The 18,284-nt window shown below is 34.8% G+C and overlaps 2 protein-coding genes across 2 annotated transcripts; both read left to right on the plus strand.

Moving 5' to 3' along the window:
• Positions 1-1,479: 1,479 nt before the first annotated feature.
• On the plus strand, positions 1,480-3,802 carry LOC108197955 (mitochondrial outer membrane protein porin of 34 kDa). Its single transcript, XM_017365691.2, has 5 exons — positions 1,480-1,528; positions 1,669-1,736; positions 2,867-2,953; positions 3,077-3,285; positions 3,496-3,802. Exons 1-5 carry the CDS (start codon positions 1,480-1,482, stop codon positions 3,800-3,802), a joined length of 720 nt encoding a protein of 239 aa, XP_017221180.2.
• Positions 3,803-12,029: 8,227 nt separating this feature from the next.
• LOC108197956 (uncharacterized) lies at positions 12,030-12,776 on the plus strand. Its single transcript, XM_017365692.2, has one exon. It carries the CDS (start codon positions 12,030-12,032, stop codon positions 12,774-12,776), a length of 747 nt encoding a protein of 248 aa, XP_017221181.1.
• Positions 12,777-18,284: the final 5,508 nt, after the last annotated feature.

The following is an 18,284-nucleotide window of genomic DNA, read 5'->3' on the forward strand; positions in this document are numbered from 1 at the left end:
AATTTATTGAAGTTTAAAACATATAATCACATGATATTAATCTGTTAAAATTCGATACCCTCTATAGATAAGAAAAGGAGAGGAGATGGAGGATGAAGGGAAAAGAAAGGCACTGAATGTGGGAATAGTAAGATCGAAGACTATTAAATAAAATTCAAGAAAGATGAGAATTACCTTACATTTGTGCTTAATTTTTAAATTTACTGTTTTGAAACAAAGGATAGAAGAAGAATCTTTAAGAACATTACGTACAAGTTTTTCTTGATTATTTAATTTTTACAAAAACATTCTTGTTAAAATTTTGTTTTGCGATCATGTTCCCTCTTTTTAACAGGTGTAGAAGTTTTCATTGAATTATATGTATTGGGATGACTTATTTATATCATAATTTCATAAATTATTTCATTTTTTTATTTTAAATAAAATTTAATGCTTAAAATTTAATTTTTAATGACAATTTTCAGAAATAAATTATGAATACATATATTTATATTTTTTTATAAAATACGTGACAAATATTAAAAGAAAAATGTGTATACAAATGAAGGGGGCAAATGTATATCTTTTTTCATATTTTATAAAAAGAAAAAGAGAACAAAATAAATTATTTATTTCATATTAGCTCGGCCCAGTCTTGTTAGAGTGGCCCAAGACGTGTTTGTAGAGGAGGCCCAACATGAGTGTAAGTAATAGTTTTTTTCATGAAGTTCAGTGAAAATATTAGTTAAACTAAACAACTTAGAGCATCTCCAACTATTAGAAACCCTTAGCAGCTAATAGTCTAGATGGATTATCGAAATTAAAATTTATAACCAATATCCACAAAAATATCACTCCAACCATAGCAAGCTCTTGTGTATAATTATAGCCATCCCCTTATGGATGACTATATTTGTCGAAGCACTACAGATCTGTAGTGAATTCCGCGTCATTTTCCGCAATTTATTTTCCTACTTCCCGCTAATTAAATATTATTTATTACCATATTAAACTGATATATTCTATTTATAACAATATAAGTATTAATAACATACTATTTTTAAATTATGACCAACCAATATAGCCAATAACATTGAAGCACAATGTCTTACAAGTTCAGCAAATTTTACATAATATCTTACCGGTCCAATTTAGCCAACGATTATAGTCGACATCATTTGAAATACTCTTATAAACAGTAATTAAAAGCAATTAACTTCCAGCACTATCTTCCCTCCAAAACAATGATTTAAGCCTAATCTCGTATTACCCCAGCCTAAAACACAATCAAGAATACCACTAAGAATACACGCCACGTGTCTTTCACTTTCCAAAACTACCCCTCAACACAACCATATTTACAACCCCACCAAGACTCAGGGCTTTAGACACAAAACCCCGGAAAATAGTAAAATACACACACAAAAGACACCAACACCTGAGCTATCACTTGCTACATTTCAAATTTTTCAGAAATTTAAAATTTAAAAGTCGAAAAAAATGGGCAAGGGACCTGGTATTTACAGTGACATTGGCAAGAAAGCAAGAGGTTGTGTATATAAATTTATGGCTGTGACTGTGTGTGTATATATATACTTTTTTTATCGTAGGAAACCGCAGCAGCTATCTTCGGATGCACTTGTTCTTTTACATTTCGAGCTGTGATTTTTTTTTAATTTTTTGGTACAGATCTTTTGTACAAGGATTATCAAAGTGGCCTCAAGTTGTCAATTGCTACTCACTCGATTAATGGATCTGTACGTTTTTTATTTTTGCTTTGTTTACATCTCTTTATGTTGTTTTATATGCTGCATTGATGCTTTTTATCTGTTCAGTTATGAGGGTTTCGAAAGTATTTAATCTGAATTTGTGGATGTGTTGTGCTTAGTTTCGCATTCGATATTTTTGCAATTTTTAAAGTAAATCAGGATTGAGCATTGGCCTGATAAAATGTTGCTCTCTTTTTATAAGTCATTTCCCCTTGTTGTCGAAATCTCGAATGATACGGAGATGTTGTAAATATTAACTTAGTGCTATCTTTACGGTTTATACTGGGTATGTTTTCGAATAATAAATGTTGAATAATAAATCTTGGTCAATTAAGCAAGAGGAGGAGCCATTGTTAGCTGATGTTGGTACACAGGTTTTGTTAATCTGTCTTGAGTAGCCAGTATCTAGAATTTTAATGTTTGTTTTTGTTTTTGTTTTTTGTTTTTTTATTATTCTTCTGTATTTTTTTAGCGGAGATTGCTGCCATATGTATAGCCTAGAAATATATTGTGTAGCCATCCGGTGATATTGTGCTTAGTTATGGACTCCACATTGTGTGCATAAGAATTCTATTCTACTCTTTTCATAATTTGGTGGTTTATTATGTGGCGTGTAATCTAAAATGAATACGTATTATATTATATATGATTCGAATACAATGGTGGATGATCATTTCGGTTCAGTTCAAGTGAAGCAATACTAATTTGAATCCTGCTTGATGGTTCATACTACAGGACCTCAGTTTTGTGTAGATAATGTGCCTACCTTTTTATTCACAACACTTTCTTTATTCCGTTGATATTATTTCCTAGGAAGTCTTCTAATAAACCTAAATGTGCAAATTCTGTTACATCAGTCCGTTGATTTATATGTTCTGTTTGTAAGTGTTCCATTTTATATCGTTATTGTGGTCTTGTATTGTATCGTTTTATTTTACCATTGTCTTGGTGTTTAATTTGGTTTGATGGGTTAATTAGCTTATCAGTATCTTTTCCAGGTTGTGAAATTGGTTAGTACTGTGCTTTGTTTTGTTTTAATCTACTTGGTATATTTTTTTTTTTTTTTTTTGGCCACGATCTACTTGGTATATTTAATTAAGCCTTGTGAATGACACCAGATGTTGGAAACCATTACTGGTGATGAAGCTGCTCCCTGTTTGATGATGATAAGCTACAGAATTCCAGACATAAGATCAACTGTTAAGGTCAGAATTTGATTTGTGAAGTGTGCAGTTTCCGCATGTAGTTAAGTCACTTCTTTCTTCATGTATTAGTATACTCTGTTTCTCATGAAGAGTAACCTGTGTCTTAACACCACGTATGTACAGCTTGGAGTCCAATGCTTGCATGACTATGCTGGGTTCAACACTAGTGTCGGGTTGACTGCAGACCCGATTGCTAACTTCTCCGGGGTGATTGGAAATAGTGTTGCTGCACTTGGGACTGATGTCTCCATTGACACCAAAACTGGGAATTTCTTGAAGTATAACGCTGGGCTTAGCTTGACTGATGCTGATCTAATTGCTTCCTTGGCTGTGTAAGTATATCAGCATTATTTCTGTAGTGGCTAGTTCTTCTTTTAATTGCCTGTGATTTTTTTTTTTTGATTAGTATTATCACATCAAGAGTGTGATCATCGTAAGTGGGCAAACCTTGCTACTTACTGTCTTGTTTCATTTGCACCGCTGCTATGCACCTATATCTTACTTTCTGTGCATAATATGACTAATAAGTAACTTGGTTTCAGGAATGAAAAGGCGAACCAGTTGAAGACATCTTACTATCATCTGTTGAGCCCTTTGACAAACTCAGCGGTTGGTGCGGAGTTAACTCACAACTTCTCAACCAAAGAGAACACAATCACTGTTGGGACACAGCATTCACTAGGTCCTCTGACCACAATTAAGGCAGGGGCAGATAATGCTGGGAAGATTCATGCTCTTATCCAGCATGAGTGGCATCCCAAGTGCGGATTCACAATATCCGGTGAAGTGGACACCAAGGCCGTGGACAAGACTGTGAAGATTGGGTTGGCAGTGGCTCTGAAACTATAAGGGGCAATAGCTTCTGTGGGTGGGGTGGATAGTTGGTCCATAAACATTTAGATTTAGTTTTAATATCGTTTTAATATCCTCATGGTGCTGGAGACCATAAAAATATGAATTGTTTTGTTAATACTTAGTTCTTAGTGATTCTCATGGTGCTGGAGACCATAAAAATATGAATTGTTTTGCTGATACTTAGTACTCTACTGATCCTTTCTCTGGATGGTCGCCAGTAATTGTAGAGTTTACCTCGAATTTTTTTGTTCAAAACTGCTGATAATTAGAATTTTCAACCCAGAGGTGGGAGTATTTTATAAGTTTTGTCTTCATTTTAGTATTTACGTTTGCCTACAGTAGTAACTAATGAATTTTGTTTGACAAAGCATTTCTGTATAGTGATTATTTACTCCGATCTAAAATTATGAAAAGTAAATAACAAAAACTATATTACTAAGGGATAATTAATTTATACGTCCTTGAACTTTGGCCCATTTTTGATTCGCGTCCTTGAACTAAGTTTGTCAATTTATGCATCCTCAAACTTTGTAAATTTCCAATTCAGGTCCTTCCGTCAGTTTTTGACTAACTATTATGGGGCCGTTTGGGTGAGTTTAAAATAAGTGTTTCTTGCTTAAAATAAATAAGTGGAGTAGAAGTTAGAAGCAAGATAAGACTTATAAGTGATTAAAGTGGTTGGGAAATAAGTAGAAGTCCTGAAACAAAAGCTAGCATTCCTAGCTTCTTATAAGTGCTTCTTGACTTATTACACAAACGGTACGAGTAAATGCTCATAACTTATAATCCCAGAAGCTGGACTTATAAGTTGGAAACAAACGCCCACTATATTATGGGGCCGTTTGGGTGGGCTTAAAATAAACGCTTCTTGCTTAAAATAAATAAGTGGAGTAGAAGTTAGAAGCAATGTAAGACTTATAAGTGATTAAAGTGTTTGGGAAATAAGTAGAAGTCCTGAAACAAAAGCTAGCATTCCTAACTTTTTATAAGTGCTTCTTGACTTATTACACAAACGGTACGAATAAGTGCTCATAACTTATAATCCAGAAGCTGGGCTTATAAGGTCGAACCAAACACCCACTATATCTATTTCAGAATGTATGTCTTTTCTGAAATTATAAAAGAATTTTTTGATATTTAGTCAAAAAATCAAAATCTAATCTTTTTTTTTTTTGGTCATAAAAATGGAATCTATTTGACAGGAAAAACTTAAAACAAGACAGGCAACTAGGTAAGCATAAAGTAGTACTGTGATGTCCATAGTGTTTTTGTTACTATGAAAATTATGGGATAAGAATATCTTTAATAATTTCTTTGGGTGGGACAACAGAAATAAATCCTTTCTGTTTTTATTTATTCAACATTTGCAATACAAAAAATCTGTCTAGCATGATATATAGTGTCAGACTTCGCGCGACTACAAATATTGTTCACAGCTTGACAAACATGTTTAAGGATTATTGTAGTTCTGTGGGTCCTTGGTGTAACATTAGAACCTTCTTTCTGTGAGGAATTAAGCTGCTACTGGCTGTTATGGCCTTTCAGGTCTGTAGTTTGCTTGTCATCCTGTATCGAATTTTTATTAAAAAGTTTTTTATGGATAAAAATATATTGTGACAATAATTCAGCTCTATATATTGCAGCTAATTCTGTATTTCATGAGCGTACCAAGCACATTGAAATAGATTGTCACTTGGTACGTCAGAATGTAAAGCAAGGAATCATAGTTACTCACCATCTACTTGGAACTGGAACAACCCGTAGATTTTGTTTACCAAAGCATTGCCTAGCTATCAGTTACGCTTTCTTCTCTCCAAGTTCTTTCACACTACTTACTAACTTGAGGGGGATGTTAAGTATATTAGCAATATAAAGGAAACGAGTGATGCCACGTGTACAGCTAAGCAGGAAGCGGAAAATTCAGTTACATAGTCGGTGTTTGGGTGGGGCTTTTAAGCCTCACTTCTGAAGTTTTATATTAGAAGCACTAATTCGTACTGTTTGTGTTAAAGTCGGGAAGCATTTATAAAAATCTAGGATTCCTACCTTTTGTTTCATGACTTGTATTTTTTTTCCAAACACTTTAATCAAGTCCTAACTAACTTCTAACTTCTAATTCACTATTTTTATTTTAGGTAAGAAGTACTTATTTTAAATTTACCCAAACGGCCCAATAGTTTGTTACAAAGTGTGACGTATATATTCAGCTTTTATGTATGTAAATAAACAGAGTTGTAGTTTTGCACTAATGAACAATGTTGAGTTCTCTCTTCAATACACAATATTGTATCTTTATTACATTCTAACACATATTACTGCCTAAAAAATAAGATAAAACATATATGTCATATGCGATGCTGTTCGACATAATTATTAGAGCTGGATTATTCTATGATTATTGCGGTGTTTAATGTCTTCACCAATCTCTTGTTAGTTGCCTCTGGACAGGGATTAGGTTATAAAGTTAGCCAAAACTACGTGTTGAAATAATAAATGAGTAAACTTCAGAATTGTGGCCAAAGTTTACATCGATTTTCAAAACGTTGGTCAGAGTTTAAAATTCTCAAAAAGATTGCCAAACTTTGGCTTCACTTTTTAAAAGTGTGGCTCCCGTTAAATGTCACTAACGCGAGCCTAAAGGGAGCCACATTTTTGAAAAGCGGACCAAAGTTTGGCCACTTTTTTGAGAATTTGAAACTCATTTTTACCCTTCTATTCGTTCCAAATTCTCAGAAAAGTGGCCAAACTTTGGTCCGCTTTTCAAAAATATGGCTTCCGTTAGGCTCCCGTTGGTGACATTTAACGGCAGCCACACTTTTAAAAAGCGGAGCCAAAGTTTGGCTATCTTTTTGAGAATTTGGAACTCTGGCCAACTTTTTAAAAATCGGTGTAAACTTTGGCCACAACTTTGAAGTTTACTCAATAATAAATAAATAAATAAATGCATAATAAAGATTGTTGGTGTCATAGATAGAAAAAACTACCATACACAAAGCGATAAGTCGTAGATATGCGCGTGTAATGAAGGATTAATTAAGTTGAACTAAAAATATAATGCAAGAACAATTTGACAGCAAATGTGTTAAAGTTAATACTGAAGACAAAGCTCCTGGTAACCCGGGCTTTCAACAGCAAGAAGGTGATGCATTTCAAATATTCACACACAAGTGTTACTACTTCCAAGAGGATACAAAGTTAAGGTGTTATGTTAAAGCCTATCAATAAGGCATCCCATTTGCGGTGGAATATACACCTGAGGTGGAAGATAGAAAAGTGAGTGAGAGCTGAAGCTCTCTTTTGTGTAAAAAGATATCAAATATGTAGGGTAAACTTTTCATATAAAAAGTGTGTGTATTTTTACGCTTCATATATATGTATATTGTGGTTATGCAAAATAAGTTTGATAAAACTTATCACTTTTCCAACAGTATCCTATATAAAAGAGATCATTCATAGTTAACATATAGCTTAACATGGCACCATCAACACTAGTCGTAGCTGTTAGTTTTAATCCAAGTCTTGTCACGTTATATGTCTGTGTATTCTGGTGTGTTTACGTTTGCATGTTATTAGGAGTTAACAGCTATATTGACTTGGTCATTAATTTAGTTGTGGAGTCTTTGTAGAGAAGTACTCCCTCCGTCCCCCTCAATTGTTTACATTGGAGGGGGACACGGAGACCAAGACAATGTATAAAAAATAAGTAATGTTAGATGAAAAGTGGGTAAAGTGGTGGGACCTATCAATATTTAATACTCCCTCCGTCCCCCTGAGTTGTATACATTGGGGGACGGGGACGCGGCACGGACTTTAATGCTCCTGTAAAGTGTAGTTGTGTAATTTATTTTTAAAATTTTCTTTTTCTGAATTAAAGTTTGGATGTTATATTTTTATTCAGAAAAAGAAAATCTCAAAAATAAGTTACGGAACTATATTTTATAAGAGCATTGAAATGCGTGTCGAGCAGTTGAAAAGAAACGTATACAATTAAATGGGACAGAGGGAGTAATAGATTTGAGATAGTGGAGGAAAGTAGTGGGTGTAATAGTAGTTTTTATTGTTAAGGGTTTGTCTAGTGTGTGCCCATGAGCACATGCTAAGCACTAACATTTACTCCCTCCGTCCCACCCATTTCTTATCGAATGGGTTAGGCACGGAGGTTAAGAAATATGTATAAAGTAGTGGAAAAAAGGAAGAAAAGTTGGTAAAGTGGTGGGACCCATTGATTTTTAATGTATAAAAAGAAGATAGTGGAGTAAAAGTAGTGTGAAAAGGAAAGAAAAGTTGAGAAGTGGTGGGACCCATTGACTATTTTTGGTAAGTTTTGAAATGTAAAGAATTGAGTGGGACACCCCAAAAAGGAAAGTGTAAAGAAATGGGTGGGACAGAGGGAGTATAAAATTGGAGGGTTTTGATTGGTGTGGTTGTTGTAAATGCAAGGGGGTCCACCATTATTAGAAAGGTAAGCGAATAGATACCATCCAATTTCATAAATTTTGGTGCTTAGTGTGTGCCCATGGGCACACCATAGAAAAACCGTATTGTTAAATATGAGATAGTAGGGGAAGATAGTGGGTGTAATGATTGGAAAAACTTACTATTTATGGTAACATAAAGAAATGAGTGGGACATCTCAAAATAGTAACCGTAAAGAAATGAGAGGGACAGAGGGAGTAGTGAGATAAGGAAGTGGAGTCAGTAGTTACTCCTCCGTCCCACCGATATATGCTCACGCATTTTGAGACTTGTATAAAATATTGTTACATGATATTTTTAATTTTTTTTTTCTGAATAAAAATTTAAATATAAAACTTTTATTAAAAAAGAAAATATTTAAAAAAACATTACGGAACTATGTTTTAAAGAAGTCTTAACAAGCGTGCCAAAAAATGACGTATATAATTGAATGAGACCGAGGGAGTATTTGTTTGTTTTGCTTTTGAGTATTTATTTATAATCGTTGCTGCAGAAATAATTAAAGCACAGACTTTGGCAAGCAGTCTTTATTTCCTCAGTTTCTCATATAAATAGTTTATAGTTTATAGTTTATACATATACTTGTAGGCAGTCCAGTTTAACAAGTTTACCTTGATTTGCTTGTTCGTAGCGCTCATCATACTCACCTCACCACTACATGGCCTCTCATTCCATCTTGGCTGATTTATTCTCTGCAAGTGACAACAATATGTCTTCCGGGATAGCCTGATAAACTGGAGCTAAAGTTGTCTTGTTTGTCGTCTCCTCAATTGTGGTCCTAGAGTCTGAAGGTTCAACCCCTGATCCCATGAGCCTACATAAAGACTCGCATCTTTAGTGACCACGCGGTCTAGTTACTGTTTGCTTTCATTATCTTTAGTTTTGGCATTCACCGAATCACACTCTAATACGAGTGTAGAGTTTAAATTGATACTCCTTGATTACTTTCTGTATAAAGATAACGAGCTCTATATATTACACGAAAACAAAGTAAGCAAAAAGGTTCTAATATTTCTTATGTATATGTAGGGAAATTATGAATGGTATCATTGTGTAATTGACTTCTCTAAATGAGTAAATGGTACTATTTCGTGTTTTTGACTTACAGGTGGCACCACTCAGTTTATGATCCGTTAATGATACTACCGTTCCATCCATCAAAACGTTAAAAACGTTAGTTGATCGTATTTATTTCATATTTTTCCTTTAAAAAAACGCATAAAATACAATTGATAGCCCTATTTTTTCTTTGTGTTCTTGAGTTATTGAAGATTAAACAACTTTTTGATCATGTTGGCGGTATCCATTTTAAGAGTATGAGTAACCAAATCGAAACTTGAGACGAGCTCTATCTATTTTGGATTTTTAAATTGTGTTGAATCAGAGTGGAGAAGCGTTGGACATGGGTTGATCGGAACAAACTCACCCGCACACACTCGAGCACATAAAAGGGGGCAGTCCACTCCCTGCATAGTCACCAAATCAAGAAAATGGGTGCCTCTGCAGCACCCATTTCTCATCTTCTTCCCTCCGCCTTAAACCCCAAACCCCATTTATTATTTTATCCAAAAAGCTCTGCCAAACAACCCCTAGAATACAATCATCATCATCTTCCTTTATTTTCCAGTACAATTCCGAGAGCTCTGCAGCTCTGGCTATGACCCAGTGAGCCCTGCTGAGAGAAATGCAAGTTTGAGTCTTTCTCAGAGAGTTTCTGAAGCTGTGAGTTTGCTTGAGAAAGGCAGGGACTTGCATGCTCATGGTGACTTTATTAAGGCTCTTCAATGCTTCTCTCAGGTACCAAATCGTGAAATTGATGATCAAAATAGATAGAACTCGTCACAAATTTCGATTTGGTTACTCATACTCTTAAAACGGACATTGGCAACATGATCACAAAGTTGTTTAATCTTCAAAAACATAAAAAAAAATATACAAATATTAGTTGTATTTTATGTGTTTTTTAAAGAAAAATACGAAATAAATACGATCAAATAATGTTTTTAACGTTTTGATGGACGGAATGATAATATCATTAACGGATCATAAACTGACTGGTGGCACCTGTAAGTCAAAAATACGAAATGGTACCATTTAGAGAAGCCAATTACACAATGGTACCATTCATAATTTCCCTAATATGTAAGAATACAAAACTAAACCAACTATTGAGTTAGCCAAAAACCTTCCATAGCTTCCTACTAATACTCCACCACTTCCACCACTTATTCAAATACCACTCATAATTAAATTACTGAAACATGACCAACATAATTTAACAACAAAATTATTAATTAAAATTGTTTAGAATAAACTCCAATATATACAATAAGTTTGGTATTGAAGAAAATTAGGAAATATCCTATTAAAAATTGTTGACCGAGTTGATATTAGTTGAGGATGTAGTATAAAATAATGATATTTTCAAGATGGTTATGAAATTTTTTTGTATTAGATTATTGTAATTATTTTGTTTTTTAATTAAATCCCATTAGATGATATCTGATTACATGTCATTTTGTATAATTGGTAACTGTGTACTAGTGTGCAAGCTTATGTCCAATGACCATCTCTTTATATGCCGTCCAAAAAATGTTTCTCTCTCTAGACATTTCCTCTCCCTTCTCTCTAGGATAGAGCCCAAACCCTACCTTTTTTTCTTCAGCCGCCTCTCTTTTTCCATAAACCCTCACACCTTTTCTTAGATTTCTTCTTCTCTTCACCCAATCTACACCTATATTTCTTACTATACTATATCAAACACTTATTATCTTACTTTGCTATGGATTCTAATGTTGACTCTGATGGTTATGCCATTGACCACGACGGTGAGCGTCTCGAATTTGGTGTCCCCTCTCGTACAGCTCCATTTGCCATCTCCGGAGCTGTATTTCAGGAGCTATTTAGTGGATCTGGAAAAGATACTGCTCAGAATATAACCCATTTTGAAGCTGAAGCTCTTGGAGCTCCGAGTGGTGCTAAACCGAGTAGCTCGGGTGGAATCCCTCTCACCGAGCATATCATAGTGGAAGACTATGTCTCCAGTGATGAGGAACAGGTTTCCCCTATTGAAGCCATGGATCGATGCAAATCTAACACAAGCGCCACTGTTCAGGCGATGCTTCGAGTTTCCAAACACGAGCGTGAGGAACTCTACACCAGCAGGAGGCGACTTGTTGATGCCTTGAAATTCCTTAAATCTAAAGGATTTCAAGAGGATGACATATTTAAAGAAATGGAGCATGACGGGTTCTCAACTCAACAGCCTCTCAGAGATGATTTTGGCCTCCCTTTGTTCAAAAATAACGGTGATAATCCGTTCAAGGATAAAATGAAGGCAAAAATGGATGAAGTAAATGGTTCTGAGAACACCCCCAAGGTGTCTACTGATTTGCCTAACACAAATCTTGCTGGTGAAAACAAGAAATGTGATGGTGGTAACTCCAATACTACTCCTAAACCCTCTTGGTCTGCTGTAGTAAAAAATTCGAAGCTAGAGGAGGCTCTCACTTTCGATTACTGTCCTATGCCTCCTGGTGCCTCTGTGGTTACCTTGCCGGCTGAAGCTTTGCAAAAGGGGTTAGAAAAATTTAAATGTTGTCTTGTTGGCACCTTCACTAAGGGGACCTTGCCCTACTCAAAGGTCCTGGAGCTCGCTAAGAAATCATGGGATTCCAAAGGTCTTTGTCAAGTTTCGCAGAAAGATTCTCACACTTTTCTTTTTAAGTTTCTCTAAGAAAGGGATATGAACGCAGTTTTTGCGAGAGGCACTTGGTACTTTGAAAGAAAACCTCTTGTCTTTAGCATTTGGGGCTCTGATTTTGGGGACAAAAAGCTTACCAGCATCCCTCTCTGGGTTAAATTCAAGAACCTCCCTGATTATTATTGGACCCGGGAAGGGCTGAGCCATGTTGCAAGCTCAATAGGGCCACCTATTTGTGCAGACAAGACTACTTCTCAGCTCAATCCGGTACAATTTGCCAAGATTTGTGTTCGCTACACTGTGGGGGACACATTGCCTGAAGTGATTAAGGTCGCTGTGCTTGATGCTGAAACTAAGGCACTTTCCTCCTCGACTTTTGCTGAAATTGAGGTGTCTTATCCTCAGAGGCCATTAGTGTGTAATGGTTGTAAATCGTTGGGTCATCTTGTGGGAGCTTGTCCCTCTGTCAAGCGCGTTTGGGTGCCCAAGGTTCACAATGATCAGCCCTCTGTTCAGAATGATCAACCCCCTGCTGCAGATACAGCTGCTATGCCTAATACCACTGTGGAGCATCAAGCTAACAAGCCTCCTTCTTTTGAGCTTTTTGTTGAGCTTACTGGTGAGTCATTTGCTAAGGGCACATCTGTCGCAGCACCTGTGCCGGCTGCTACTGTTGATAAACCGGAGGAATGGACCACTGTCAAAGGCAAGAAATCTAGTCCTCCTAAGACTCGTAGCCAGTTGAAGAAGGCCAGAAAGGCAGTGGGGAGGAATTCCCCTCAAAAGTAATAGTCATGATCATGTTTTTTTGTTCCTACAACACGAGAGGGCTTAATAATAAGATTTCCTATTATAAGGATTTTATTGCTGCTACTAAAGTTGATTTTGTAGCCCTCCTGGAAACTCATGTTAAAAAGGAAAATGCAGCTTTTATTTCTAAATTAGTGGCTCCTAAATTTCAGTGGCTTTTTAATTATGAATGCCACCATAATGGAAGAATCTGGCTCGGATGGGATCCTGCTGCATGGACAGTATCTCATATTGTGGTCCATTCTCAGCACATCTCCTGTAAAGTTTCTTCTCATAAATCTCAGCTGTCTTTTTTTGTTTCTTTCATATATGCTTCTAATGACTATATTGAAAGACGAAATCTCTGGTGTGACTTGATTAATTTCAAAGCCTCCTTACCTGCTGATTCTCCTTGGGCTCTAACGGGTGACTTTAATGTTTGCCTCAAGCTTGATGAAGCTAGTAATAATCCTAATATCATTACGACTGCTATGAGGGAATTTAGAGATATTGTGGATACTTTGGATATCTTTGATCTGAATTTTTCAGGGAAATTCTACACTTGGTGGGATAGTAATCTCAGCTCTCCAATCTTTAAGAAGCTGGACAGAGTCCTCCTCAATGCGAACTGGCCTGATGTTTTTCCTCTCTCTCGAGCTCAATTTTTCTCTCGAGGCTTATCTGATCATAGTCCTGTAATGACTTACCTTGGAGTTGAGGCTCCTAAGTTGTTCAAACCATTTCAGGTTTTCCAACATATCATTGAGAATCCCAGTTTTCTACACACTGTGGACAGTGCTTGCTGTGAACCGATTCATGGTAATCCATGGTTTATTTTATCAATGAAACTAAAAAGAGTACACTACAAGAAAAGCGGCTATTTTCGACCGTCAAATTCTGGTCGAAAATAGCTAATTTCGACCGTTAATGGTCGAAAATAACTATTTTCGACCGGAACAAAGATGGTCGAATATAAGCTAGTCGAAATTAATACTCCGGTCGAAAATAAGTAATTTCGACCGAATATGGTCGAAATTAATTTCGACCAAATTTGGTCGAAATTATAAATTCGACCAAAATTTGAAAATTTCAAAATTTCACCAAAAAAATTCAAAAAATTTTGATTTGGCGCCTAAAACAATAAATTCGACTAGAATTGGTCGACTTTATAATTTCGACTGGTAACGGTCGAAATACTAATTTCGACTAAATCCGGTCGAATTTATCCTACATGATTATTAAAAAAACCCAGCGGAATTGCTGCCTGATTTCAACCCCGGTTTTAGCAACTTTGATCATATTTTACAATAACGGACTTGGCATGGAGGCTGTTTAGGGGGGCTGTGTTGTGGAAGATGTTGACGCGGCGGCTCGGGAAGAGAGGCGGTGGAGTCCGGCAAGGTGGACCGAGAGGTAGGCGGCGGAGTCCGGCAAGGTGGAGATGGAGGGGGAGAGAGAGACTCTGTTATGAGGCCAGCTGAAAATCACCATCTGGGTTCTCCCATCAATGAAAAGGGTCAATCCCGACCTCCCCATTCCCATCATCTTTATGTATATGTTATTCAAGAAATAATGGTCTCCCCACCTGGAATAAGAAGTGTGACAACAAAGATACATTAGTATTGCATTTGAAACTTACCACCAACCCAGCAGTGTCACTTGCTTACAGTGCGAGAATGGCCGGCATCCAGAGATTTACTCACACAAGGTTTGTGGCTTCACCAAAAAAAACAACGAGAACAATTTATGGAATAGATAGTGGTTAGGAGTAATATATTGAGAAGGTAACCAATGGTTAGGATTAAGTTTTAAAAGCAATCCATGTGCTTGCTTATTGGCCAAATCAAATGTGACACATGGCTGTAGAATAGTGACATATGGTCAAAATAGCTATTTCGACTGAATTTATTGAACTCCTGTTTGAATTTAGTTTAAATTATATAAATTTTGGATTAATTATATCAAATCAATATCAATATATTTTAATAACATTCCTTAAATTTCTTAAAATATTAAACTTCTATGATATGAGATTTTAATAGTCAACTGGAATTTTGACTAATATTTCTAATTAGGTCAAGCCGGTCATATTTGTATGACTAAATAAAAAAACTAAATTTCATAAAATTGATTTCAACAGTTAATAAATGATATTCTTATTTATTTTAATTTTTATGATGATATATACAAATATTTATATTAAACTACAAATATTTGTAATTTTGTAAAAAAAACTATAAATTCGACGAGATATGTTGGTGTATTACTCCTGGTTTAGTAGTTTGAATTTTTTAAAAATAATTATCGATGATCCAACCTTATAGATGTTAAGATGTATATAATTTAGTCATATTATTTTGAATAAATATTAATCTTATAGGATTTAAAATTATAAGATAATCTGACTATTTTACATCTAAATGGTGTATACTCCGGTTTATTAGTTTGATTTTTTTAAAAAAAGATTATCGATGATCCAACCTCATAGATGTTAAGATCGATATATTTTAATCATATTCTTAAAATTTCAACAAATATTAAATTTATATGATTTGAGATTTTAATAGTCAACTGATTATTTGACTATTATATACTTATATATAATAAGCGCAAGGGAGATAATTTGGTCGCATGGTTGTATGGTCCAAAAGCTTATCATCCGTTGAATCGTATATTGAACAAATAAGCACCGTTAGACTAGAAAAAAATTAACTTCGGTTCTATAAGGCAACTGATATACTTACATGTTTATAATTCTTTTTCTGAATCCAAAACATATTTTGTCTTTCACGTGTTTATGATTTTTTCAATCCAAAATAAATATTTCCTACCAGTTTTATTCGTAAAATCATATAAATCGCACATACACAATTTTTATATAATATAATTTAAAATTAATATGCCTGATTTATGCGAGGTTCGAATTCAAAAACTTTTTCTTAATCCAAAATAGATTCTACCTTCTTACTGCATGTTTATCATTCTTTTTCTTAATTCAAAACAAATTGTGTTTATCAATTTTAATCTAAAATCGTATAAATTTTTAGAAAAATATTTAAATCACATTATAATAATTTTAATATGAAATACATTTATAAATATAATCTAATAGAAGTTGGCGTCACATATTCTACTCAAAATATCTTAAAATTTGATAGAAAGAATTTAATACTTTGACATGATACATACGAGAAAATGGAATGACTTGATTACAATAGTTTATTTGAAGCCATTAATGGCTCTGATGGTTATTTACAACAGTTCTAACTTACAAACAAATCATAATTTGAAATTTTATTTTATTGAAAGTTTTAATTTATTATTTATAAATTAATTTTTTTTCACACCATTTAAAATATATTTAAAAAGTTTATAAATAATTAAAAAGCTCTCGTGCCTTGCACAGGCTATAAGCTAGTTACATCTATATCGTATATACTCGTGGTTTGGTAGTTTGAATTTATTATAAATAATTATCGATGATCCAACCATACATATGTTAAGATTGATTAATTTTAGTCATATTTCAAAAATTTCAAAACATATTAGATTAATATGATTTGAGATTATAAGAGTCAACTGATAATTTGACTAGATCGTTGTACTAGTGTTTAGTCTGGAATTGTCATTTTAATTTTTTTTAAATAATTATTACTGATCCAATCATAAAAAAATATTATCAATATAATTTAGTAATATTCCTAAAGTTTGATAAAATATTAATTTATTTGATATAAGCTTTAGTCCAGTCATATCTTGTATGACTGAATAAAATAAAATTTATGACAACACATAATTAATGATATTCTTGTTTATTTTAATTTTTATTTTAGGTCTATGCAAGAATTTTATTAAAATATTAACATTTGTGATTTTATAAAAAAATAAAAATTCAATTATATTAGGCTGATTTAATAATTTCGACCATTTCTGGTGGAAATTATTAAATTCGACCTGATTTGGTCGAACTAGTTAAATTCGACCGGAAATAGTCGAAAATAATAAATTCGACCAGAAACGGTCGAAATAAGTTCAAAAATTTTTGAACACAATTAGGCGGTAATTTTCCCGCTTAAAATTTTTGGGCGGGAACTTTCCCCCATCATTTTGTGGTCAAAATAAATTCGACCAAAAATGGTCGAAATTATTAAATTCGACCAGAAAGGGTCGAAATTATTAAATTCGACCAAAAACGGTCGAAAGGTTTTTGGGCGGGAATTTTCCCCCCTTTATTTTCCCCTCAAAATTTTCGACCAACTAAAAAAACGGTCGAAATTATGTCTATTTTCGACCAACTAAATTCGACCGGAAATATTTTCGACCAACTAAATTCGACCGGAAATAATTTCGACCGAGTTTGGTCGAAATAAATAATTTCGACCGGTTAATTTCGACTGTTTCGACCGTTTACGGTCGAAAATAGCCGCCGGTCGAAATTATCCGGTCGAAAATAGCCGCTTTTCTTGTAGTGGTAAAAACTGCTCTAAAACAGCTCAATCACTCTAGTGGAAATCTTCATGAAGCTGTTCTCTCCACCAGAAATGCTCTTCTCACTTACCAGGAACATCTTCCTGCCAACCCATCAGCTGCTGCTATGAATATCAAGGAGGATCTGTGCTCTGCCTATTCTAAAGCTCTAGCCCTCGAGGAAATTTTCTTAAAACAAAAATCTAGAGTTCAATGGCTTGAACTTGGCGACGGAAACAACTCCTTCTTTCATCGTTCTTGTAAAGGGAGATGGAATTCTAACAAATTGTTGGCTATGGAAGATCATAATGGGAATGTTGTTACTGATCATAAAGATATTGCTGCTATTGCCACAAGTTACTTTCAAAATCTGCTTGGCTCTTCTCAGCAAGTTAATCTCATGGATTCAAATGTTGAACTCCCTCAGCTCTCTAGCAGTCAACAGCTCCTTTCAATAGAGAAGACATTCTCAACACTCTTAAACGCATGGCTAAGAAGAAGAGCCCTGGGCCGGATGGTCTTACTCCTGAATTTTATTTGGCGGCTTGGCACATCATTGGGGATGAAGTTACTAATGGAATCTTGTACATCTTTGATTCTCTTCACCTCCCTAATGCCATTAATTCTGTTGCCATCACCCTTGTTCCTAAATGCGAGAATCCCTCTAGAATGGAGCATTATCGTCTAATTTCATGCTGCAACACTCTCTACAAATGCATCACTAAGCTGCTAGCTGGGCGTATGAAACTGATAATTCCCTCACTCATCTCTCACAATCAAACTGCTTTTATTCCCAAGCGAGTTATTGGTGATAATATCATGATTGTTCAAGCGCTATGCAAAGATTACCACCGCAATGATGGCATTCCCAGGTGTGCCTTTAAATTGGATATCCACAAGGCTTTTGATAGCCTAAATTGGGATTTCCTTTTCTCTGCTATGGAACGTATGCTCTTCCCTGCTCAATTTATACTCTGGATCAAATCTTGCATAACTAAGTGTATGATCTCGATCAAGATTAATGGTGTGCTTGAAGGCTAT

Source organism: Daucus carota, chromosome 8 (genome assembly GCF_001625215.2).
Source record: "Daucus carota subsp. sativus chromosome 8, DH1 v3.0, whole genome shotgun sequence".
NCBI classification, from domain to species: Eukaryota; Viridiplantae; Streptophyta; class Magnoliopsida; order Apiales; family Apiaceae; genus Daucus; species Daucus carota.

What these genes read in the sequence shown, in the direction of transcription:
- LOC108197955 (XM_017365691.2), top strand. Translation starts at nt 1,480, where the DNA reads ATGGGCAAGGGACCTGGTATTTACAGTGACATTGGCAAGAAAGCAAGA. An exon ending in CATTGGCAAGAAAGCAAGAG is followed by an intron (nt 1,529 to 1,668) that starts GTTGTGTATATA and finishes TTTTTGGTACAG; the next exon opens with ATCTTTTGTACAAGGATTAT. An exon ending in CTAATTGCTTCCTTGGCTGT is followed by an intron (nt 3,286 to 3,495) that starts GTAAGTATATCA and finishes ACTTGGTTTCAG; the next exon opens with GAATGAAAAGGCGAACCAGT.
- LOC108197956 (XM_017365692.2), top strand. Translation starts at nt 12,030, where the DNA reads ATGAACGCAGTTTTTGCGAGAGGCACTTGGTACTTTGAAAGAAAACCT.